Below are 18,099 nucleotides of genomic sequence, written 5' to 3' on the forward strand. Positions count from 1 at the left end.
AATGTATTACCAATGCTTATACATTTTATTTAATTTTGTTATACATCCACGGTTTGACCAATAGGGGGCGAAACAAGACATTACTGCTACTTCCGCTTGGGCACAGAAGTGCATGATGGGATATGTATTGCTTGCATCGGCTCTATAAATACAAAGGAACTTCCTTCGTCGTTCTCTTTACCGCGTGAGCCTGAACGACACAGGTACGAGACACAGCTCAACGCTGTTTCACTACACGAACGCTAGACGTTTAGACATTTTATATGTACACAGTTTCATGTGTACTACACAAATGCTTAGGCATAACGACACATGTGTCATTTAAAACACTGGATCCGCTTTTTAAGGATAGTTAGAGGGGAAGGCCATTCTGGCTATGCTAGCGCTAGCTTGTCACGGTGAAAACGTGGTGCGGTACAGTTGAGGCCTAACCATGAAGCTGTGCAATAACGTGATTCTGTCGAGTATTTGCATCTTTTTTTTCACGCATTTAAGAACGCAATTTGACATTCTGATTACCAGTGCAATTGCTTTACCAGTAATTTCACCGTGTACGCTGCCGACCGCGGAGCCAACAGACTTGTAATACTAAAAATATACTGAACAATTTTCAAACTGTCTTGTTTCGTGATTTAAATTCAGATTAAGTTGTATGTGCTTCATACAGTGGTGTTGCAACCAACTGTTAAACTTTCTTAATGTAAAGAGTTCAGCTATACTTAAGATGACCTCTTAAAGCTATGACTAGAAAACAAACGAGATGAACAATAAACCGTTTAATACGTATTTTGGTATGGAAACTCAGCTGTTGCCCTACTTGAATGATTTAAATCATCACTTAATACCAGTTCTTGAAATTATACTTGAGGAAAATTATAATCAATTTGTGCCAGCTTATCATATGGCTGTTTTCACATTATAGGCACTAAACCGCCATGCCCGTTGCCAGGAGTTGGGTTTGTCGCAAGACATATGTCACCCCCCGCCGTCCATTCGAGAAGTCCCGTCTGGACCAGGAGTTGAAACTCATTGGTATGTATCAGGATCTTGTGTTATACAGTAAATGTTATGATGCATTTAAAATATTCACTTAACAATCTTTCCTTTTTTAAGGTGAATATGGTTTGAGAAATAAGCGTGAGGTGTGGAGGGTTAAGTTCACCCTGGCCAAGATCCGTAAGGCTGCCAGAGAGCTTTTGACTCTGGATGAGAAGGACCCCAAGCGTCTGTTCGAAGGTATGAGTAATTTCACGTACCATTATCGTGTTTTGGCCGATGATTTAATTAAATAAGCATCAGACTTCACTATGGTGTCAAGAATTCCTCGTCAATGAGGCCAAATCTCCCACTTAATTTGCATTACAATTAACAATATGCATGCTTGTTTAAAATCCTAGTTTGTGTGATTTCCAGGTAATGCTTTGCTCAGGCGTCTGGTGAGGATTGGTGTGCTGGACGAAAGTAAGATGAAGCTCGATTACATCCTGGGTCTGAAGGTTGAAGACTTCTTGGAGAGGAGGCTGCAGACCCAGGTTTTCAAGCTCGGTCTAGCCAAGAGCATCCACCATGCCCGTGTCCTTATCCGCCAGAGGCACATTCGGTAAGCTCCAAGGTTCCTGGAGAACATGTATCATTAAAATGTTTTCTAAGGGACTCATGATAAACCCGTGCTTCCTGTTCCATCAGAGGACCGACTACTTGTAACGCTGTTCACTGAGATCAGTTAAACATTTCATCAAGGTCAATTCGGTATCAAAACCGTATACCTTGTCAGTAGACAATGCCCAGAGCCAATCCTGCTGCCATGGGCTCAGACTGTGCCACTTTGGTGTTGTGGCTGTCAGGTAAGGTACAGGGATTGCACCTCGGGCAATTGTAATTGCATGTTTACCAGAAGCTTTAATCCATAGTGACTTACAAGGGTATTGAGTTATAACCTGCTAGGGGTGGAGTTGAACCGGTGTCCATGATGTCTCTGCACACAGGGGTACCATCTCAACCACTGAGCCACTCCAGTAATGCTCACTATACCTCTTACCTACATGAGTACTGCATACACATAGGCTTATATGTTCAGTGTACTCAGAAGGACTATGTAAATAAAGCATGCAGTGCTCATGAGGTACAGTAAGTTAAAAAGCTGTCAAATATTAATCAGTCCATGGCTTTTGACGAACAAGTCATGTTCTTCAAAGCAACCCAATAAGGTGCTCAAGAATTGGACAAATTATGAATTTTGGCAGTGTTCCACAAATGGGTACCATTGTGTTTGATCATTAAACACACAAACCAGTGGTTTGTTAACCTGCCTATGAAATTTGACTTCCCAGCAGTCCCATCTACTGCAGCTGTAATGGCCTCCGACAAAGATTGAAATTTCACAAGTTAAAATTCTTGACAGCCAGTTAATTTTAAGGCTATCCCTGAAGTATGCAATCTAAAGGTTTTTCCTAAAAAAATAATTTTCTTTGTCTTGGCAGTGTGCGCAAGCAGGTGGTGAACATCCCCTCCTTTGTGGTTCGCCTGGACAGCCAGAAGCACATTGACTTCTCCCTGAGGTCTCCATATGGTGGTGGACGCCCCGGCCGTGTCAAGAGAAAGAATGCCAAGAAGGGCCAGGGAGGAGCTGGAGGAGCTGATGACGAGGAGGAAGATTAAAAAGGATGTCGACCTAGGAGCTTAAACTTCTGAACTGTCAAATTTTCAATAAAAATGTTTTGGTCTGACCAGAAAATGGAGTTGTGTTTTGTTATGCAAATTGTTAACTATAGCGTTACCAGGAGCAGATTAAGTCAGAAGATCCAGTGTGGTTCATTTAATGGTGCATTTATTGGTTATTAAGCTTGAGTTGGCACTCTTGATTTCGCAATGGTAGAGTCCACACCCCTGTTGCTGGAGTGAGCCGATCCGTGACGTCATCTTTCCTCACCAGGAAGTAATACAGTGGTTAACTGATGGGACGATTCGGCTGGTGGCTGCAGTCGGTTATCTGAATATCGGACTTTCCAATGTGAGTAATGAGAACTTTAACATAATGCAACGGAGGTTTACTATAGCACTAAGTTGGGTGTTAGCACGAACAATGCTAACCCTAACCGTTTTTTCGCTTTGGATAAAAGCGTCTGCTTAATGACAGGTAATGTACTAAATGTCTAGCCAGCGTACGAAAGAACGCGCCCGTCAATCGAGTCTATGGTCGACTTAGTCTATTTTAAAGCAGAAACAATGTATACATCCATTCATTAGACAGACCGACTTTAGTGCATTCAACTTTATGTTTAAGGTATGTTGAAAATATGCTGCTGTGACACTAACCGAACCTCCTATGGTAATGTTCACTAAACCAACATGTTCCCACGTGTTGAGTAATATCTGTGTGTGTGTGCTGTCTCTTATTTCACATCTATTAATCTTATATTTTAACTACCCAGTAAAATGTGGTTGTGAATTTAATCAAATGGTTTTAACGTCATGTGGAATTCTTAACGATATTTTGCATTTCATTAGCTCAAGTGTCGTAGACACGAATGTTGTCTCCGTGTAAATGAAGTTGCGTAGTTAGTAAACCACTTCCGTTTAAATCGCCTCTGTATTTCTGCAGAGTATATTGCAAGTTTTTACTCAAGCACCTTTTTTAGGTGTTGTCACTTCCCCCTCTAAGTGTTCGAGACCGTTTCTCTTCAACGATCGCTTCGCGAAGTTTAAAAAGCAGTTTAACATTATTCTGAAAGGTATAATACATTTCTGCTGTTTAACAAATAAAATGTTTCTACTCCACGAATCTTGACCGGAAAGTTGTTAGTTGTCTCTTGTATGTAACGTTTAGTTTTTATATTATTTTAATGTCAAACATTAGTGCACTACAGTGCAGATACAAATTGCAGCATCAAGAGACACACAAAGTGTTTTATTTGTGTAGAGCATTTTATTTTTTTGGGTAAACATTGGCCATTTGTTGCCTTGTTTGCTAATGACTATCATTGGCCATATAAACACAAATTCTGCTCGAGCTCTTCTGTACAATCTGGTCTTGCAAACCCCTCAGGTGAGATCTTACTGGTGTGCAATGTGCTTCCTACTATAAATTCACCAAAATACATCTGTAATCCCTACTATGCAGTTTTAGAAGAACTAGAACAAAATTATCTGTGGAATGGCTTTATATGTACTTTACTAGTATTTCATTTTATTATGTAATATGTTTTCAATACAAACAATGGAGTTTTGTTAAATGTGTTGTCCTTGTGTTGCCTCTGTCATATTTGCATGGTTTTCCATATTAGACAGTGGGGAGCTGTTGTGTGTGTCCGTGTTAGCAGAGCCATGTCTCCTGACGAGCTGGTGTACCTGGGAATTCTCGCTGCCTCCATTCCTGCCGGATTCCTCTTCCGCTACCTCAGTGAGTGTTATGGTCAACCTGAGATAAAGACATTTGTAATACTAAATAAAGACATTTTTAGGAAAAATCATTAAGAATCTTTATTTTTGACAGTATTCACTTGGTTACAGAGATCTCTCAGTCTCTAGACTGCATACACTATATAGACAAAGTATTTGGTCACATTTCTTAAGTATTGAATTCAGGTGTTTCAATCAGGCTTTGGGCTCTAAGCAACTTATCTCAGATGGAGGACAATCTTAACGCTTCAGCATACCAAGACATTTTGGATAATGCTATGCTTCCCTTTTCTATATCAGCAAGACTGTGCCCTAGTGCCCAAATCCAGGACTAGAAAGACATGTTTTGTGTCGAAAAACTTGACTGACCTGACCTCAACCCAATCAAGTAGCTTTTGAGATGAACCGGAACTAAAATTGCGAGCCAGGCCTTCTCGTCCAACATCAGTGCCTGACCTCATAAATGCTGTACAGAATTAATGGGCACACATCTCCTGTTGGTTTAATGAGCAGGTGTTTGAATACTTTTGTCCACATAGTGTATGTTTTCCTGAACATTCTATTTTAATTGATGCAGGATATGACACTTTTCGGAGTGTCCCCTGTGTTTTATGATTTATCAGATTGTATGTACCGGTAGTTAAATTGTGGCTTTTGCCTTCAATCCAGGTCCACCTGTGAAGCAGGGGGCAGCTCTTCTTCTGGGCCTCTGCATCACTATCGCTACCTGTAACATACACGCACTCCACTCTCTGGTGACAGTGATTGGAACATGGATTATTATAAAGAGCAGCTGGCGGTGAGTGATGGACAAGGAAAACTTGCATGAAATGCACTCATTGTACAAAAGTTAGGATGTAAAATTTAGAGTTGATCTTAGTGATTAAAATGTCGGCTGTTTGCACAGGCGTAGTAATAAATGGGTCTATAAAGTCTATGAATAACATCCCTTGCATCTTGTTTTGCCTTAATAATCTCTAAAGATGATCATGTATCATAACAAAGCAACAAGTTCTTATTTTTGACTGAAATTGATGGAAACAATGAATGTTTTATTGAAATGTTTTTATTGAATTTGTAAGCTACCATTTATATTGTTCACTATTGGACCTTCATTTTGTAGTTTTTTTTATTATACATGTGTTTACTTTCCTGCAAGATTGAATAAATAAATAAATAAATAAATATGTATCATGCAAAGGAATCTATTAAACTGAAAGACAACATTAGTTGTAGGCTGTTAAATTGTCTTAATGGAATGGAACAGCCTACACACATTTAAGAAAAAAAAAAAAGCCGAACCTATAAAGTTGCTCATAACATTTGTCTCTGTCTACCAGAAAAGCCCCAGCACTGAGTCTCAGCTGGAGCTTTCTCTACCTCCTCTTCTTCCGGCTGGTCACCTGGGTTGGTCTTCCACCGCCAACACCTTTTGCCAACGCCATCCAGCTGCTTCTTACTCTCAAGGTGGAGAAACCCTTAATCACACGTTCACTGGAGAGCATTACCAAAGAAACACAGCATCTATCACTGCCGACGTTTTATAAGTCCTCCTGTTTTTTTCCATCTCAGATGGTGAGTCTAGCCAACGAGGTGAACAGTTTCCACATGGAGAAGAAAAAGGAAGTGAGCTCCTTTGCCAAGTCTCCAGTCATTGGTGGTCTGTCTGAGGAACCGTCCCTCTACGATATTCTGTCCTATAGCTACTGTTATGTTGGCATAATGACTGGTAAGTGGAGATGTATTCTCTCAGTGATAATTGTGTTAGGGAGTTGGTGTATTCAAAATAGTATTTGAATTTTTAACATGATGCTTTTGTATGAGCTGCTGATGTTGAAGTCCATTTGCTTGTGCATGAATCTTAACTGTTGTCTCTCTTTGTCTCACTCTCCGCTTCTTGTCCACTATTGTGTGAGTCCATATTGTCTTCAGTATTATTTACAAGTTGCTTTAAGTTTTCACACACTTCTACTCTCTTTTTGTTTTCCTTTTCTTTTGAACCACACCGCCCTCCACTGTTCCCCCCACGTGTCTTGCATTGTCATGATTGTCCTTTGTTGTGAATCACTGTCTTCTCAACACTGCCCTTATTCCTCTTCTTATTGGTTCATCTGAATGAAGGTCCCTTCTTTCGCTTCCAAACATACGTTGACTGGCTGAAGCAGCCAAGTCCGCTGGCTCTGCCCAGCTTAGCACCGTGTCTGCAGCGTCTGAAGCTGGTTCCAGTCTACGGCGCTCTCTTCCTGGCCGTCAACTCTGTGTTTCCTCTGGCTTACGTTCGCACAGACGAGTTCCTGGATGAAAACTTTTTTTTCAGGTATTGAGACAATGCATTTCTCTTCTAATACACTCTGTTGTCATTATCTTCTCGTTTAATTAAAATGTTATTTGAGAGAAATAAACTCAAGGACCGCTATATCCTCCTCATGAGGGTCGCAGAGGGATGGAGACAATCTTCCCATCCTGGAATGCCCTCGGTGCAACCCGGTATTTGAAACGGTGACCTTGCTGTGATATAAAACTTAGTATAATTAAAACATTTGTCCTGCTAAAATGTAACTTTTTAAGTGTTTGTGTGAGGACATTTAAAGGGCCACTTCACCCAAAAAAATATACATTTTTTTTACTGATTTCTAGAGAAATGTGTTATTCGATCCTCAGACAGTGGATCTGAGATACATGTCTCATTCCCACAACAGAGGAAGCTGGGATTGAAAAAAATAAATGAAATCGACAAAAATGGGATGTCAAAGTCACTACTTTCAAAGAAAATAAAAGCCCTACACGGCTCTTTACTGTGTTTCTGTCAAGTTAAGTGAATTGTAATCTGTAAAAAATGTAATCTGATTCTGTAACAGAATGTAAAACCACTCTTTAGTCACATTGTACAATGACAACTTTTTCATTGAGCTAAATTTCTGTTATTAAGTAAAGTAAAACTAATATTCTTTGCCCAGAAAGGTTACCTGTAGCTTGACATGTAGTGCACATTGTGGAGGACTCCGTTATTAAGATAAATAATGTGCTTCTTTCTCTCCGTTTTATCTTTTAATCACCAGGTTCTTCTACATGGTAGTGGTGTTCTTTGTGTTCCGCATGCGTTTCTATGCAGCGTGGTGTGGAGCTGAGGCTGGTTGTATCAGTGCAGGTCTGGGCTGTTATCCAGAAAAGGCGTTGTCCAAACCCGGTGGAGGACCCACCGTCAACTACAGGTACTGCACCACAGAAACAACATGTACATTAAGTGAGGGTGTATTTACGTGCATTGACATTTCATCTGTGGCCATTTATTTTCCACATTCTCTGACTCATGTCCCTCTTGGTCAGTTCTGATCCCACTGCTGATGAGAAATATGACTTCAGAACCATCCAGAACATCGACTGTTACAACACTGACTTCTGTGTGAAGGTCAGACACGGCATGCGTTACTGGAACATGACAGTGCAGTGGTGGCTGCATCACTACATCTACCCCAACGCCCCCTTCAAGGCCTATGCTCTCAGGTAAGGCTTAATGTTTACAGCAGGCGGTGCTTATATAACAGGCTTATATCCATGATGTAACCCACTACACGTCCCTGTTTATAGAATGTAAGCATATCAGAATGTCTGCATGGGATTTGTGCAGTGAGGAAAATGTTTCTGAGTTTCCAACTATAACAAAATATCCTTTATTTTATCTAAAAGCAGAGAGGTAGATCTCTTCTCTCTCTCTTTATTAGTATTTTAGGCAGTGTAGCTAAAATACAATGTCACATTATGAAGTAGGAAAAGCCTTTTAAATGCCCTCTCCATTTCCTTATCAAGTGCAGCTCATCAGGAAGAACATGAAAGATTCTGCTCTTCCCTCTGTCATTCAGTGGGTTTACATGCATGTTAGAAGTCCGGTTTTAGTCGGACTAAGACGATTATTGAGTCAAGTTAGTCCGATTAAGATTGAGCTAGTCTTAGTTGTACCAGGGTAATATGATTCATTAACATGAAGAGCAGGTATGAAACATGCAGAACCACAGCACAATCCATCTCAGCGTCCAATCTCGCTGTTCACTAGCTTATGTAGAGGTACAGGGCCTCTCTCCTATATGTATACATGTATACTCAGACGTTAGACTGTTTTATCTGGAGCCTAGGACTCAAACTCCCGTAAATGCAGGCATAGTGATGAGGCTGTTTATTTACAGCCACACTTACCTTACTAAACTTACCTTCAGCCCCTGTAAGCATCTCTCCTTTTTGTCTGTGACCCCAGGGCTGGCTGGACTATGTTCATCAGCGCCTACTGGCACGGACTACATGCTGGCTACTACCTCTCCTTCCTCACCATCCCCCTGTGCATCGCAGCTGAGTCTGTAATGGAGGCATCTGTCCGAACCAAACTGGGCCCTCGTGGGCAGAACATCTTTGACTGGGTTCACTGGTTTTTGAAGATGAGGGCCTATGACTACATGTGCATGGGCTTTGTGCTGCTAAAGGCGTCTGACACCATCCACTACTGGTCGTCCATCTACTTTGTCATGCATGTCATCGCCGTTAGTTGTATAATAGTGGGCAAGGTGCTGAAGGGAGGGAAGAGGGAAGGGAAGAGAGGGGACAAGGAGGTGAAAAAGGAGGGAGAGATAGAAAAGGTGCATGAGAAAAAAACAGACTGAATGAACATACAGAAAGGAAATGGCTGGAAACCTTTTTGGACATGAGGACTTAATTCAAGTGTAGAACAACATTACTTTTCACCAACACTCTAACAACACACACACACACACACGTCCAACAAGACTCATTGTAAATACAGTGAGTCAAACAGTGTCACATGTAAATGTTGCGTAAACTGCCGCAGGAGATATTACATGTAAAAGAACTGAGAACACGGATGTTGGAGCATAATGTTACTTTTGTATTGTGTGCATTGGCCTCTGTGTTGGGACAAAATGAGGTCACTGTCATGCTAAGATGCTACTTTAAAGGTCCAGTGTGTGAATGTCGGTGTTCTTCTTTGCATGTGCAATCACCTATTATGTGTAAATAGTTTCCATTGCCACAGAATGAGTCCTTTATATTTAGACCAGGAGCAGCTCTTCTCTACAGAGGCCATCATGTGTACAATGGGCAGACTTAACAGCTTATAGAAGGGAAGGGTGAAGTGAGAGAGATTCAGCTGCAACATCACAAATGCATAATGCTAAATCCTACACACTATACCTTTTTTAAAGGCACGTGACAACATCAAGCAGTGCAACCTTCAAAATGATCCTGTAATGTTTATGATCCTTTATTCTACAACAAACATAACATTCCGACAGTGCTCAGTGATGCCACACCCACCCCCGTGACTGAGCATGATGTATGCATCATGCTATTATGAAAATACACGGTTATTGCCATTGATTTGATCCATACTTTTTTTGTTCTGCCGTTAACTGCCACACAAACAACTCGGCTCATTATCAGGAACACGTGCACTGACATCTCTGTTGCAGCGTTGTATCCAGTGAAGAGTGTATCATTTGAACAATAATAATAATAATAATCTGTTTACTGCCAAAATATATGCACTGCCATCGTGGACCATTCAGGGCCGGGACCAGACATTTATTTACAAAATGTGGCAAATGTGACAGCACATCATATCATCTTTCCCAGTATAATCAAAGAAGAAGCAAATCAATTTGTTAAATCAATGGTTAAAGAACTAAAAGTATTACACGTGAATAAACTGGAAGATAAGTCCAGGCAGAAAGAATTTCAACATTTTTAATATATATATAGAATTGATAAATGTTAAAGTGAAATATTCAGTGTTCAGCTGGAAAATACACTAAGGAAGCTTCATTTCACTTCTGTTTCTGTACATTTTGTGTTAAATATTAACATTACTGGCAGTTATTTCCTTCCAATGTGTTTTCTTGTTGAACTGTTTCTTGTAATGGAGATCATTTAAACTGCATGTGTTGTTTTGCCACTACCCTGAGTCCTCCCTTGCAGAAATGGCTCTCTTTATCACTCTATTAACAGTGGTGGTTGTGGATCATGTCATCGGGCTATTTATTTTCCTGCCCTTTGTCTGTTTTGTTATTTGTCTTTATAAACTCCACTGGACAGCATTTTCACCACCAATGTCATGACCTTGTCTTTCCTTTCTTAAAGTGTAAACCTGATCGTTTAATTATTCTGTGAAATTCAAGTAATTACAAAACGTGATGAAAAGTTTCTATATATTTTCTGTGTATCTGTTGTCATTAACTCTGCAGCTGTAGTGACCACAAACACAGCTGCTTAGTAACCTCACAATAGTGTGTCGGTCTTTCTTTTGGCAGCTTTTTGCAGCTGATCAAATTATATACAAGTCTGCTCATATTTACTGTGTATTTTTCATTTGTTTTTCATCACTGGCCTCCATGAATTCAGATGATCAGTTTGTCATTAGCCTCATAGATGTGTCTGTATTTCCATCAGTAAGACATTTTTACTTCAGTTTAACCTGTGTGCAACTAGACTGAGCTCATTATAAAAGGAGTTGTGTGACTATCTCCCTGGAAATAATGGGTTAAACCAACAAGGAAGTACCTGTGTGGTCAATTACAGAGGGAGTAAAGTCCGTGGAAAAAAACCCCACAGACGGACTAATGATTCCTGAATGGGCTGCATTTCCTCATGACGGGCTCATTTTGAGTATTTGTCTTTATGTGGTGATCGAAGAGTTTTTCAGGCTAAATTTTGTGGAACTGCAGGACAGAAATGACCAGTGAACGGGCACAGAATCCAAGCTCAAATGAAGGTGTGTCTTTTTACTTGTACATATTCATTTCCTTTTGTTTTAAACCACGAACTAACTGAATATCTTAAATACATTACTATGCATCAGGTAACAATATGGTAAAAGTCATAATGACATGTTTGTAAAATCCTATTTTTAAGTAATTGACAAGAAATAGTACATACCTTTTCAAGTATTTCTTGTTACCAAGCTATTACCTGCATATTACTTTTGAAATAACATGACAGTACTGTAATATTATCTTCTAATACCACATTATTACCATTGTTATGACCTGGCTGGAAAGGGTATTAGAACTAAGATGGCATAACCATAATATTGCCCCATTACAAAATGATAACCATACTATTACCATGTTATTGTACTGTACTGTATCTTATTTTAATCTGACAGCAGCTTCACCATTTCCTTTGCTGTTGTTCTCACAGTCTCACAGACAGGTTTCCCTGGTGAGCAGCAGTCGCTGAGGTTACGAGGGGTTTCATCTGGAGCGTCGGATCAGAATTACCCACAGTTCAACTGGAGGTCGACCTCCGAAGAGGAAGAGGAAGAGGAAGATGAAGATGAAGACGAGAACTGTGAAGAGACCCGGGAGATCAGGAGCAGACCTATGCACATGGCTCTGAAAAGAGCTGTGAGGTATGAAAACAACTGCTCACGTTTGTATAAACACTCACACAGTCTCAGTCTAAATGCTTTTGTATTTATAAAGTGAGAGACTTTTGTTCACAAAAATCCTGGATATATCACCTGACAAATAATTATTGAAATACCAAATATTTGTATATATTCAGCTAATCTGCTGCACACACATTAAGCAGTGTTGTAATGTAACAAAGTACAAATACTTAGTTACTGTACAAAATTCACATATCTGTACTTTACTTTGTTATTTATATTTCTAACAACTTTTACATTTACTCCACTACATTTCCTCTAACTGTCTTTGTTACTCGTTACTACGAAATAAAATCAGAAGAGGAAGAGTTGGTATTATGGTCTGTATTTATATAGAGCTTTTCTAGTCTTGATGAGCTGCTTTACACTACAGTTTTCACCCATTCACATGCTGCAACATGGGGTTAGGTGTCTTTGCTCAAGGACACATAAGAGCCTGAGGAATTGAACCCACAACCTTCCAGTTGAAAGACAACTCAGAAAATGACTTTTGATACTGAAGTCCAGTAAATGTCATATACTTTAAGACTTTTACTTAAGTAATATTATTACAAGTGACTTTAACGTCTACCAAAGTCATTTTCTGGTAACATACTTGTACTTTTACTCAAGTATCACTTTTAGGTACTTTAGACAAGAGGAATTAATAAGTTCATAATATACTTTACATAGTCTCTAGTTTCCCTACAATGAGACTGATTTTGCAAAAATATGACCAATGATTTAAACTGTAGATACTGAGGAGTTGTGTTGATTTCAGGCAGGTGCAGGAAATGCAGGTGCCTGTGGTTTCCAGCGGGAAGTCTTGGAAATGGAGGCATGCCAAATCACTGCGTAAACTCAAAAACAACAGCAGAGAATTTCTCTACTTTTTCGTACTGTGGAGAAAGTCTTTACAAAAGATTGGAGGTATGAATTATTCGTTCAAATAGAAATAGACATGGTCAAAGCAAAGATAAGAAAAATTTACAGCATGTTTGTATTTTGAAGTAAAAGCTCATGTTTTTTTTTTTTCATCCTTTATAGGGAATTTTGGAGGTGGAGTCCAGTCTTACTTTCTGTTCCTGCGATTCTTGGTGGTGCTCAATTTTTTTTCCTTCTTACTGATAGCTGGATTTGTCCTCATCCCCAGCATCGTATTCAGATCGGTTGGCTCCAGCACCGGTTACAGCGGTAATCATTTGTCCAAGCCTCTCAAACAACATTTTACTTTAGCAAACACCATGTGTCCATGTGGCACACGGTGCTGGCACTGAACGTGTTCATTATTTCAGTCTGATGTTTTTGCACAGTCCTGCCTCATCACTGGTTTGTGCTGCTGTTTCTAGGCAACAGCCTCGGAGGCTGCTGTGGTAGCAGTCGTGGTATTTCTCTCATGAATAAAACAAATAGTCACTGGTGCTTGTTTCTCATCTGAAAACAGTATCTACAGAAAATGTTAGCAGACAGTGTTGACTCTCTGCCATAAGGCTTTAATCAGCAAAACATATTATAATGTGAGAATGCATGCAGATATCATGAAATGTTGTTTTTCTTGTGTTTTCCAGGTTTCGTGGGTTCACAATGCATGAAGTATGACCCGAATCCTCAAGGCTTGATTGTGTTCTATAAATATTTCCTGGACTTACTTTCAGGAACGGTGAGCGACAGACACTGCAGCATCAAAATAACACATGATATTTACAGAACAAATAGAACAGGGTGTTGAGGACAATGATCATTGTTCATTTATTGTTTATCTGCTGACTTTAACGAAAGGAAAATGTGCCGAATTTACTGCTTCTTATCTATGACACATTCAAGTATCACATTACTTGACATTCTGGTGCATGTCCTTGGACTTTCCATTGTAAACATGTTATAGAAAACATAGTTCATGAGTCCTACATGTTTTTCCTTTCTTTCTATTTAAATAAAACACTCCAAGAAGATACAGCTCTCATGTGAGGAAAAAGTAACCACAAATGACTAATAAAAAAAAGATAATAATTCACATCTAACTCTCAGCAAGAAAATCAATAATATGATCCATAATGTCAACCCAGACTGTAAAACAAAGACCATGGGAAGTGCACTGTACTGTACAGTATATCTATTTGTTTTTACATCAATCATCCAATATGGTTTCAGCTGGAGCTTATTCCAACTGACTTTGTGTGAAAGGCGGAGAACACGTGGACAAATCACCAATCCATCACAGGGCCACAATACAGAAATGACATCAGTGGCCTTCATTCTATGAATGCATCAATTGGTATCCCAGTAGGCTATGTCCATAGTAGTATTAAGCTAAACTAAAAGTTACACTTCATCAAAGCAATTGTGGATATGATGTTGGTGTCATCTCTGTTGATGAAAATATATGAAACTCAATCCCATGTTTGTGTAACCGCAGTCTTATCAACCATCCTCTCCTCTCTGTCCAGGGTTTCATGGAATATTCATACCTGTTTTACGGATTCTACAACAACACGATGGTGGAGAGCGGGAATTTCTCCTACAACATCCCACTGGCTTACCTCGGCACTGCTGCGTTCTACTTTGCCTTTTGTCTCATCTGTATGATCGCACGGTCAGTCCCACAGTGTGCGTGTGTGTGTGTGTGTGTGTGTGTGTGTGCAGTGAGCTGTCTCCATGAAATATCAGGTCAGTGACTGAAACAAACGAGGAATGACGTGTGAAAGTCTGAGTCAAGACTTCAGTATATCCCCTCGTACACAGCATGGGGAGTGCATTCCGGGTTACCGTGGCAACAGGAGGCAGCACTGTGGGCAACTACAGCATGATGGTGTTCACTGGCTGGGACTACAGTTGCCTAGGAGACCAAGCAACCAAACTGAAGCAGAAGAACATCAACTACCAGCTGCAGGTCAGAGGGGATCTGTGTTGTTTAGCTGGAGGGATGGAATGTGTATATATAAACATTCTTGTCTGTCTGTCTGTCCAAACACAGACAGAAATAATAACATGATCAAGTAAATGATTTTTATTAGTTTCCACCTCTGCTGATGTGTCAGTTTTCATTGTTGACCCCTGACCTGACCTCTCTGCTCCCTCACTGTCAGGTGGATCTAGAGGAGCAGAGGTTAAAGAGACGGGCTGCTGAGCTGACTTTGGGTCAAAAAGTCCTTCTATACTCTCTGCGTGTTTTAATGGGTGTTCTTTCACTTGCGCTCATCTTTGCAGCCTTCTATGGCATCGCTCTGGCCACCGACTTCAGCCAGGTAGCTCATGTTATAGTAGAGTTAGTGGAGATACTGTGAGGGTCTGTTTAACTCTTAAGTGACCGGCGGTGTTCCATGTTTTCCCAAACAGCAAAAGAGTGGACAGGAAGGAATCCTGGGCTTGATTTTTGAGTATCTTCCCTCCATTGCCATCACTGCTGGAAATTTTGTGGTGCCTCTGCTGTGTGACCAGATCGCCTTAGTAGAGAAATACCCCCCAAGCAACACCGTCATAGTTGCACTGTTAAGGTTTGAATCAGTGTTTGCATTTATTTTAATATTTAACATGAATATTTCTCTAAACATCCAGGTAAGAATCAGAATCATAGATGGTGATTGTATCATTTCTTGTGCAGGTCCGTGTTCCTGCGTCTGATGAGTCTGGGGATTCTCCTCTACACACTGTGGAGTCAGATCACCTGTGAGGGAGACACCGACAGTGCAGCTTGTAAACTCTGCTATTACAACCATGGAGACTACCCAGTAATTATATTACTCATTATTATGAATTATTCTCATTCTTCTTCACAAACGGAATCAATCTGTCCAGTGTGTACCCCGCATCAGCTTCCTCACCACCCTTATGTAGAGGATTGAAGTTGAAATAGAAAACCAAGTTATTATTTGGTGATTACTATAGAAATAAGAGCATTACATTACGTGTTATCAGCGGACAGTTGCCAATGTATGCAATATATGAAAATGAGACAAGCTTTTCAGTAACTCATGATGATAGATGCTCACTCTCTCATCTCCTGACACTTGGAGTATAAAGTTAAATGCTCTTACAATTTGGGTTTACTGTGTAAAAGTATGGTGAGCAACTAATGTGGCGAGATTGGACAACAAACAGTAGTTGTATGTTAATTATAGTTCATTGTCAATCAAAGCACATTAACATCGTACATTTTTGACATGTTTGTCTCATGATTTAGTGCTGGGAAACACGTGTAGGACAGGAGATGTACAAGCTCACACTGTTTGACTTCCTCATCCACTTTGCTGTGCTCATCTTGGTGGAGTTTCCACGGAGGTAGGAACAAATGTATTAACATGTATTGCCTCAAAAATGCAATCCTTTCGGGAGAAAAATAATAATTTAATTTTAATTTAAAAACTATTAACACCAAGTAAATTCATAAATAGATAATGTGCAGTATTACTTTCATTGAATTGTGAAAAGCTACTTTTGTATTTACTTGTGTGTGCTGTGTTTTTGTCTGTGTCAGGATGGTGGTGGACAACTCCTCCAGTAAGCTGGCACAGTGGGTGGGTCGGCAGGAGTTTGTGGTTCCCTCCAACGTCCTTGTCCTGGTTTATGGTCAGACCGTGGTTTGGGCAGGAGCTCTGTTTTGCCCTCTGCTGCCACTCATCAATACTGTCAAGTTTGTCTTCCTCTTCTACTTCAAGAAGGTGATGGAGTTGCTTTAAAACAGCAAAAATGTCACACAGTGGTTTTATTCCTCACCGTGTTTCATGTGTTAACGGGCACTGTGCTCCTCAGATCACGCTCTTCTATAATTGTCGACCAGCTCTCAAGACGTTTCGCTCCACCAAGTCCAACTTCTTTTTCCTCTTGGTACTGCTGCTTGGCTGGGGCCTGGCCCTGGTTGTCATGATTTACAGTCTGTCTGAGTGAGTCCTGATTACTGCTTTGTTTGAAAGTAAAGACTGAAGTGACAGCATCTCCAGGGACTGGGTGAATATGCCATTCATGTTTTATTACATTGTTGAAGAAGAGTGTCTCTCTGTGCTCCCAGGATCCATCCATCCTTTGGTTGTGGTCCCTTCCGTTTATTCTCCAGCATGTGGTCAGTTTTTCCAGCATCTTTCTACAGCCTCCCTCAGACTTCACAGGAGTTTCTCTTCTTCATTGGCTCCCAGGCGTTCCTCACTCCTCTGTTTGTATTATTCATGTGAGTTCATTTGTTGCCTCCCTCTGTCTTTGTTATCTGCATATTATATGGTCCTTTGTTGTGAAGTTTAATGAAGTTTAATGATGTGTCTTTTCTCCTTCACAGTGTGGGGATGTGCTACTTCATAGCCTTAGCTTCTGTCTATGGGAAAAGTGTTGCTCTGCTCAGAGAGCAACAAAAACGGGTACGTTGTTGGCATTACTCTCTGTGGCGTATTGTAAATGCTTATGTCCCTAATACAAGAAAGCATTTAGTTTTACGAATGCACTGATGGGTTTTTTGACTTGCAGGAGGTGCGTGATAAGCAGTTCTTGGTCAAGCAGATTGAGGAGCTGAAGAAACTTCATCCACCCATAGATAATGCTGCTGTATATGAAAGCTGAACTCATGTTATTAATTTTTATTTGATTTTCACTCGTGTTTTTTTTTTCAGAGTTTGACAGTTTATTTTACACATTTTATGGTGGGAAGATAATAATCTAATAATCTGCCTTCAATGGCAACCATGATTTGTGACATCACTACAAATCTGTAACCAGTGGTCCATTAACATAGAAATGTGAATATAAAGTATGTGAAGTCTGTTTCATATGCTGACTGTATGACAGGAGACATAGCTGCCTTTGCCTACCTTTGATCATGGTTACCGTGGCAACCATGGCAGTAAATTACACACTTAATAGCATATCTGTCAAACGGGTCATTTGACACGCATCAAACTTGGCAGGCGACTCACTAAGGCATGAGTGTCCAGTGCCTACTGATAAGAAATGCAAGGGAACAGGTACAGGTTTGTTTTTTTCTAGTGTTTTATGATTAGACCCATTAACGGGGATCTGAACCAATGCACACTGTATACACACATTATGCATCAAGTCAGTGCCATGTAATAATGCTGGTTATTCACTTCTGCAAAAGGATGTCGTGGTATTTGACAAATGTAAACCATAAAGTCTGTTTTGAGAAAAAAAATAAAAAGTTAAATGAACCTGTTCATCATCAACTCACCTAAGTTATTGTTGTGTGGTTAAATTACATACATTTGTTATGTACTATCTATTTAAATATTATTGTCACTTTAAAAAGTGCTGTCTTTGTGTTCTGACCTGCC

The 18,099-nt window shown here is 40.1% G+C and overlaps 3 protein-coding genes across 4 annotated transcripts; all 3 read left to right on the plus strand.

The window, feature by feature from the left end:
- Positions 1-139: 139 nt before the first annotated feature.
- Positions 140-2,734, plus strand: rps9 (ribosomal protein S9). The gene is made up of 5 exons (XM_044034442.1): positions 140-203; positions 923-1,032; positions 1,114-1,236; positions 1,414-1,600; positions 2,481-2,734. Exons 2-5 carry the CDS (start codon positions 936-938, stop codon positions 2,656-2,658), a joined length of 585 nt encoding a protein of 194 aa, XP_043890377.1. The 5' UTR covers positions 140-203; positions 923-935; the 3' UTR covers positions 2,659-2,734.
- A 192-nt stretch (positions 2,735-2,926) lies between these two features.
- Positions 2,927-10,505, plus strand: mboat7 (membrane bound O-acyltransferase domain containing 7). 2 transcript variants are annotated; one of them, XM_044034438.1, is made up of 9 exons: positions 2,927-3,010; positions 4,284-4,399; positions 5,068-5,197; positions 5,739-5,865; positions 5,971-6,127; positions 6,520-6,715; positions 7,458-7,610; positions 7,726-7,902; positions 8,648-10,505. In XM_044034438.1, the coding sequence occupies exons 2-9, from the start codon at positions 4,324-4,326 to the stop codon at positions 9,045-9,047; spliced, it is 1,416 nt and encodes a 471-aa protein (XP_043890373.1). In that variant the 5' UTR covers positions 2,927-3,010; positions 4,284-4,323; the 3' UTR covers positions 9,048-10,505. The 2 variants fall into 2 exon arrangements, with proteins under 2 accessions (XP_043890373.1, XP_043890374.1); XM_044034439.1 differs by having other exon boundaries at positions 2,929-3,010; positions 4,288-4,399.
- Positions 10,506-10,827: 322 nt separating this feature from the next.
- Positions 10,828-17,976, plus strand: tmc4 (transmembrane channel-like 4). Its single transcript, XM_044034437.1, has 16 exons — positions 10,828-11,170; positions 11,599-11,809; positions 12,609-12,757; positions 12,875-13,021; positions 13,396-13,487; positions 14,275-14,420; positions 14,570-14,717; positions 14,914-15,072; positions 15,164-15,321; positions 15,429-15,555; positions 16,008-16,105; positions 16,302-16,485; positions 16,577-16,707; positions 16,833-16,988; positions 17,094-17,172; positions 17,279-17,976. Exons 1-16 carry the CDS (start codon positions 11,131-11,133, stop codon positions 17,369-17,371), a joined length of 2,118 nt encoding a protein of 705 aa, XP_043890372.1. The 5' UTR covers positions 10,828-11,130; the 3' UTR covers positions 17,372-17,976.
- Positions 17,977-18,099: the final 123 nt, after the last annotated feature.

This window comes from Solea senegalensis, linkage group LG9 (genome assembly GCF_019176455.1).
Source record: "Solea senegalensis isolate Sse05_10M linkage group LG9, IFAPA_SoseM_1, whole genome shotgun sequence".
Lineage (NCBI taxonomy): Eukaryota > Metazoa > Chordata > Actinopteri > Pleuronectiformes > Soleidae > Solea > Solea senegalensis.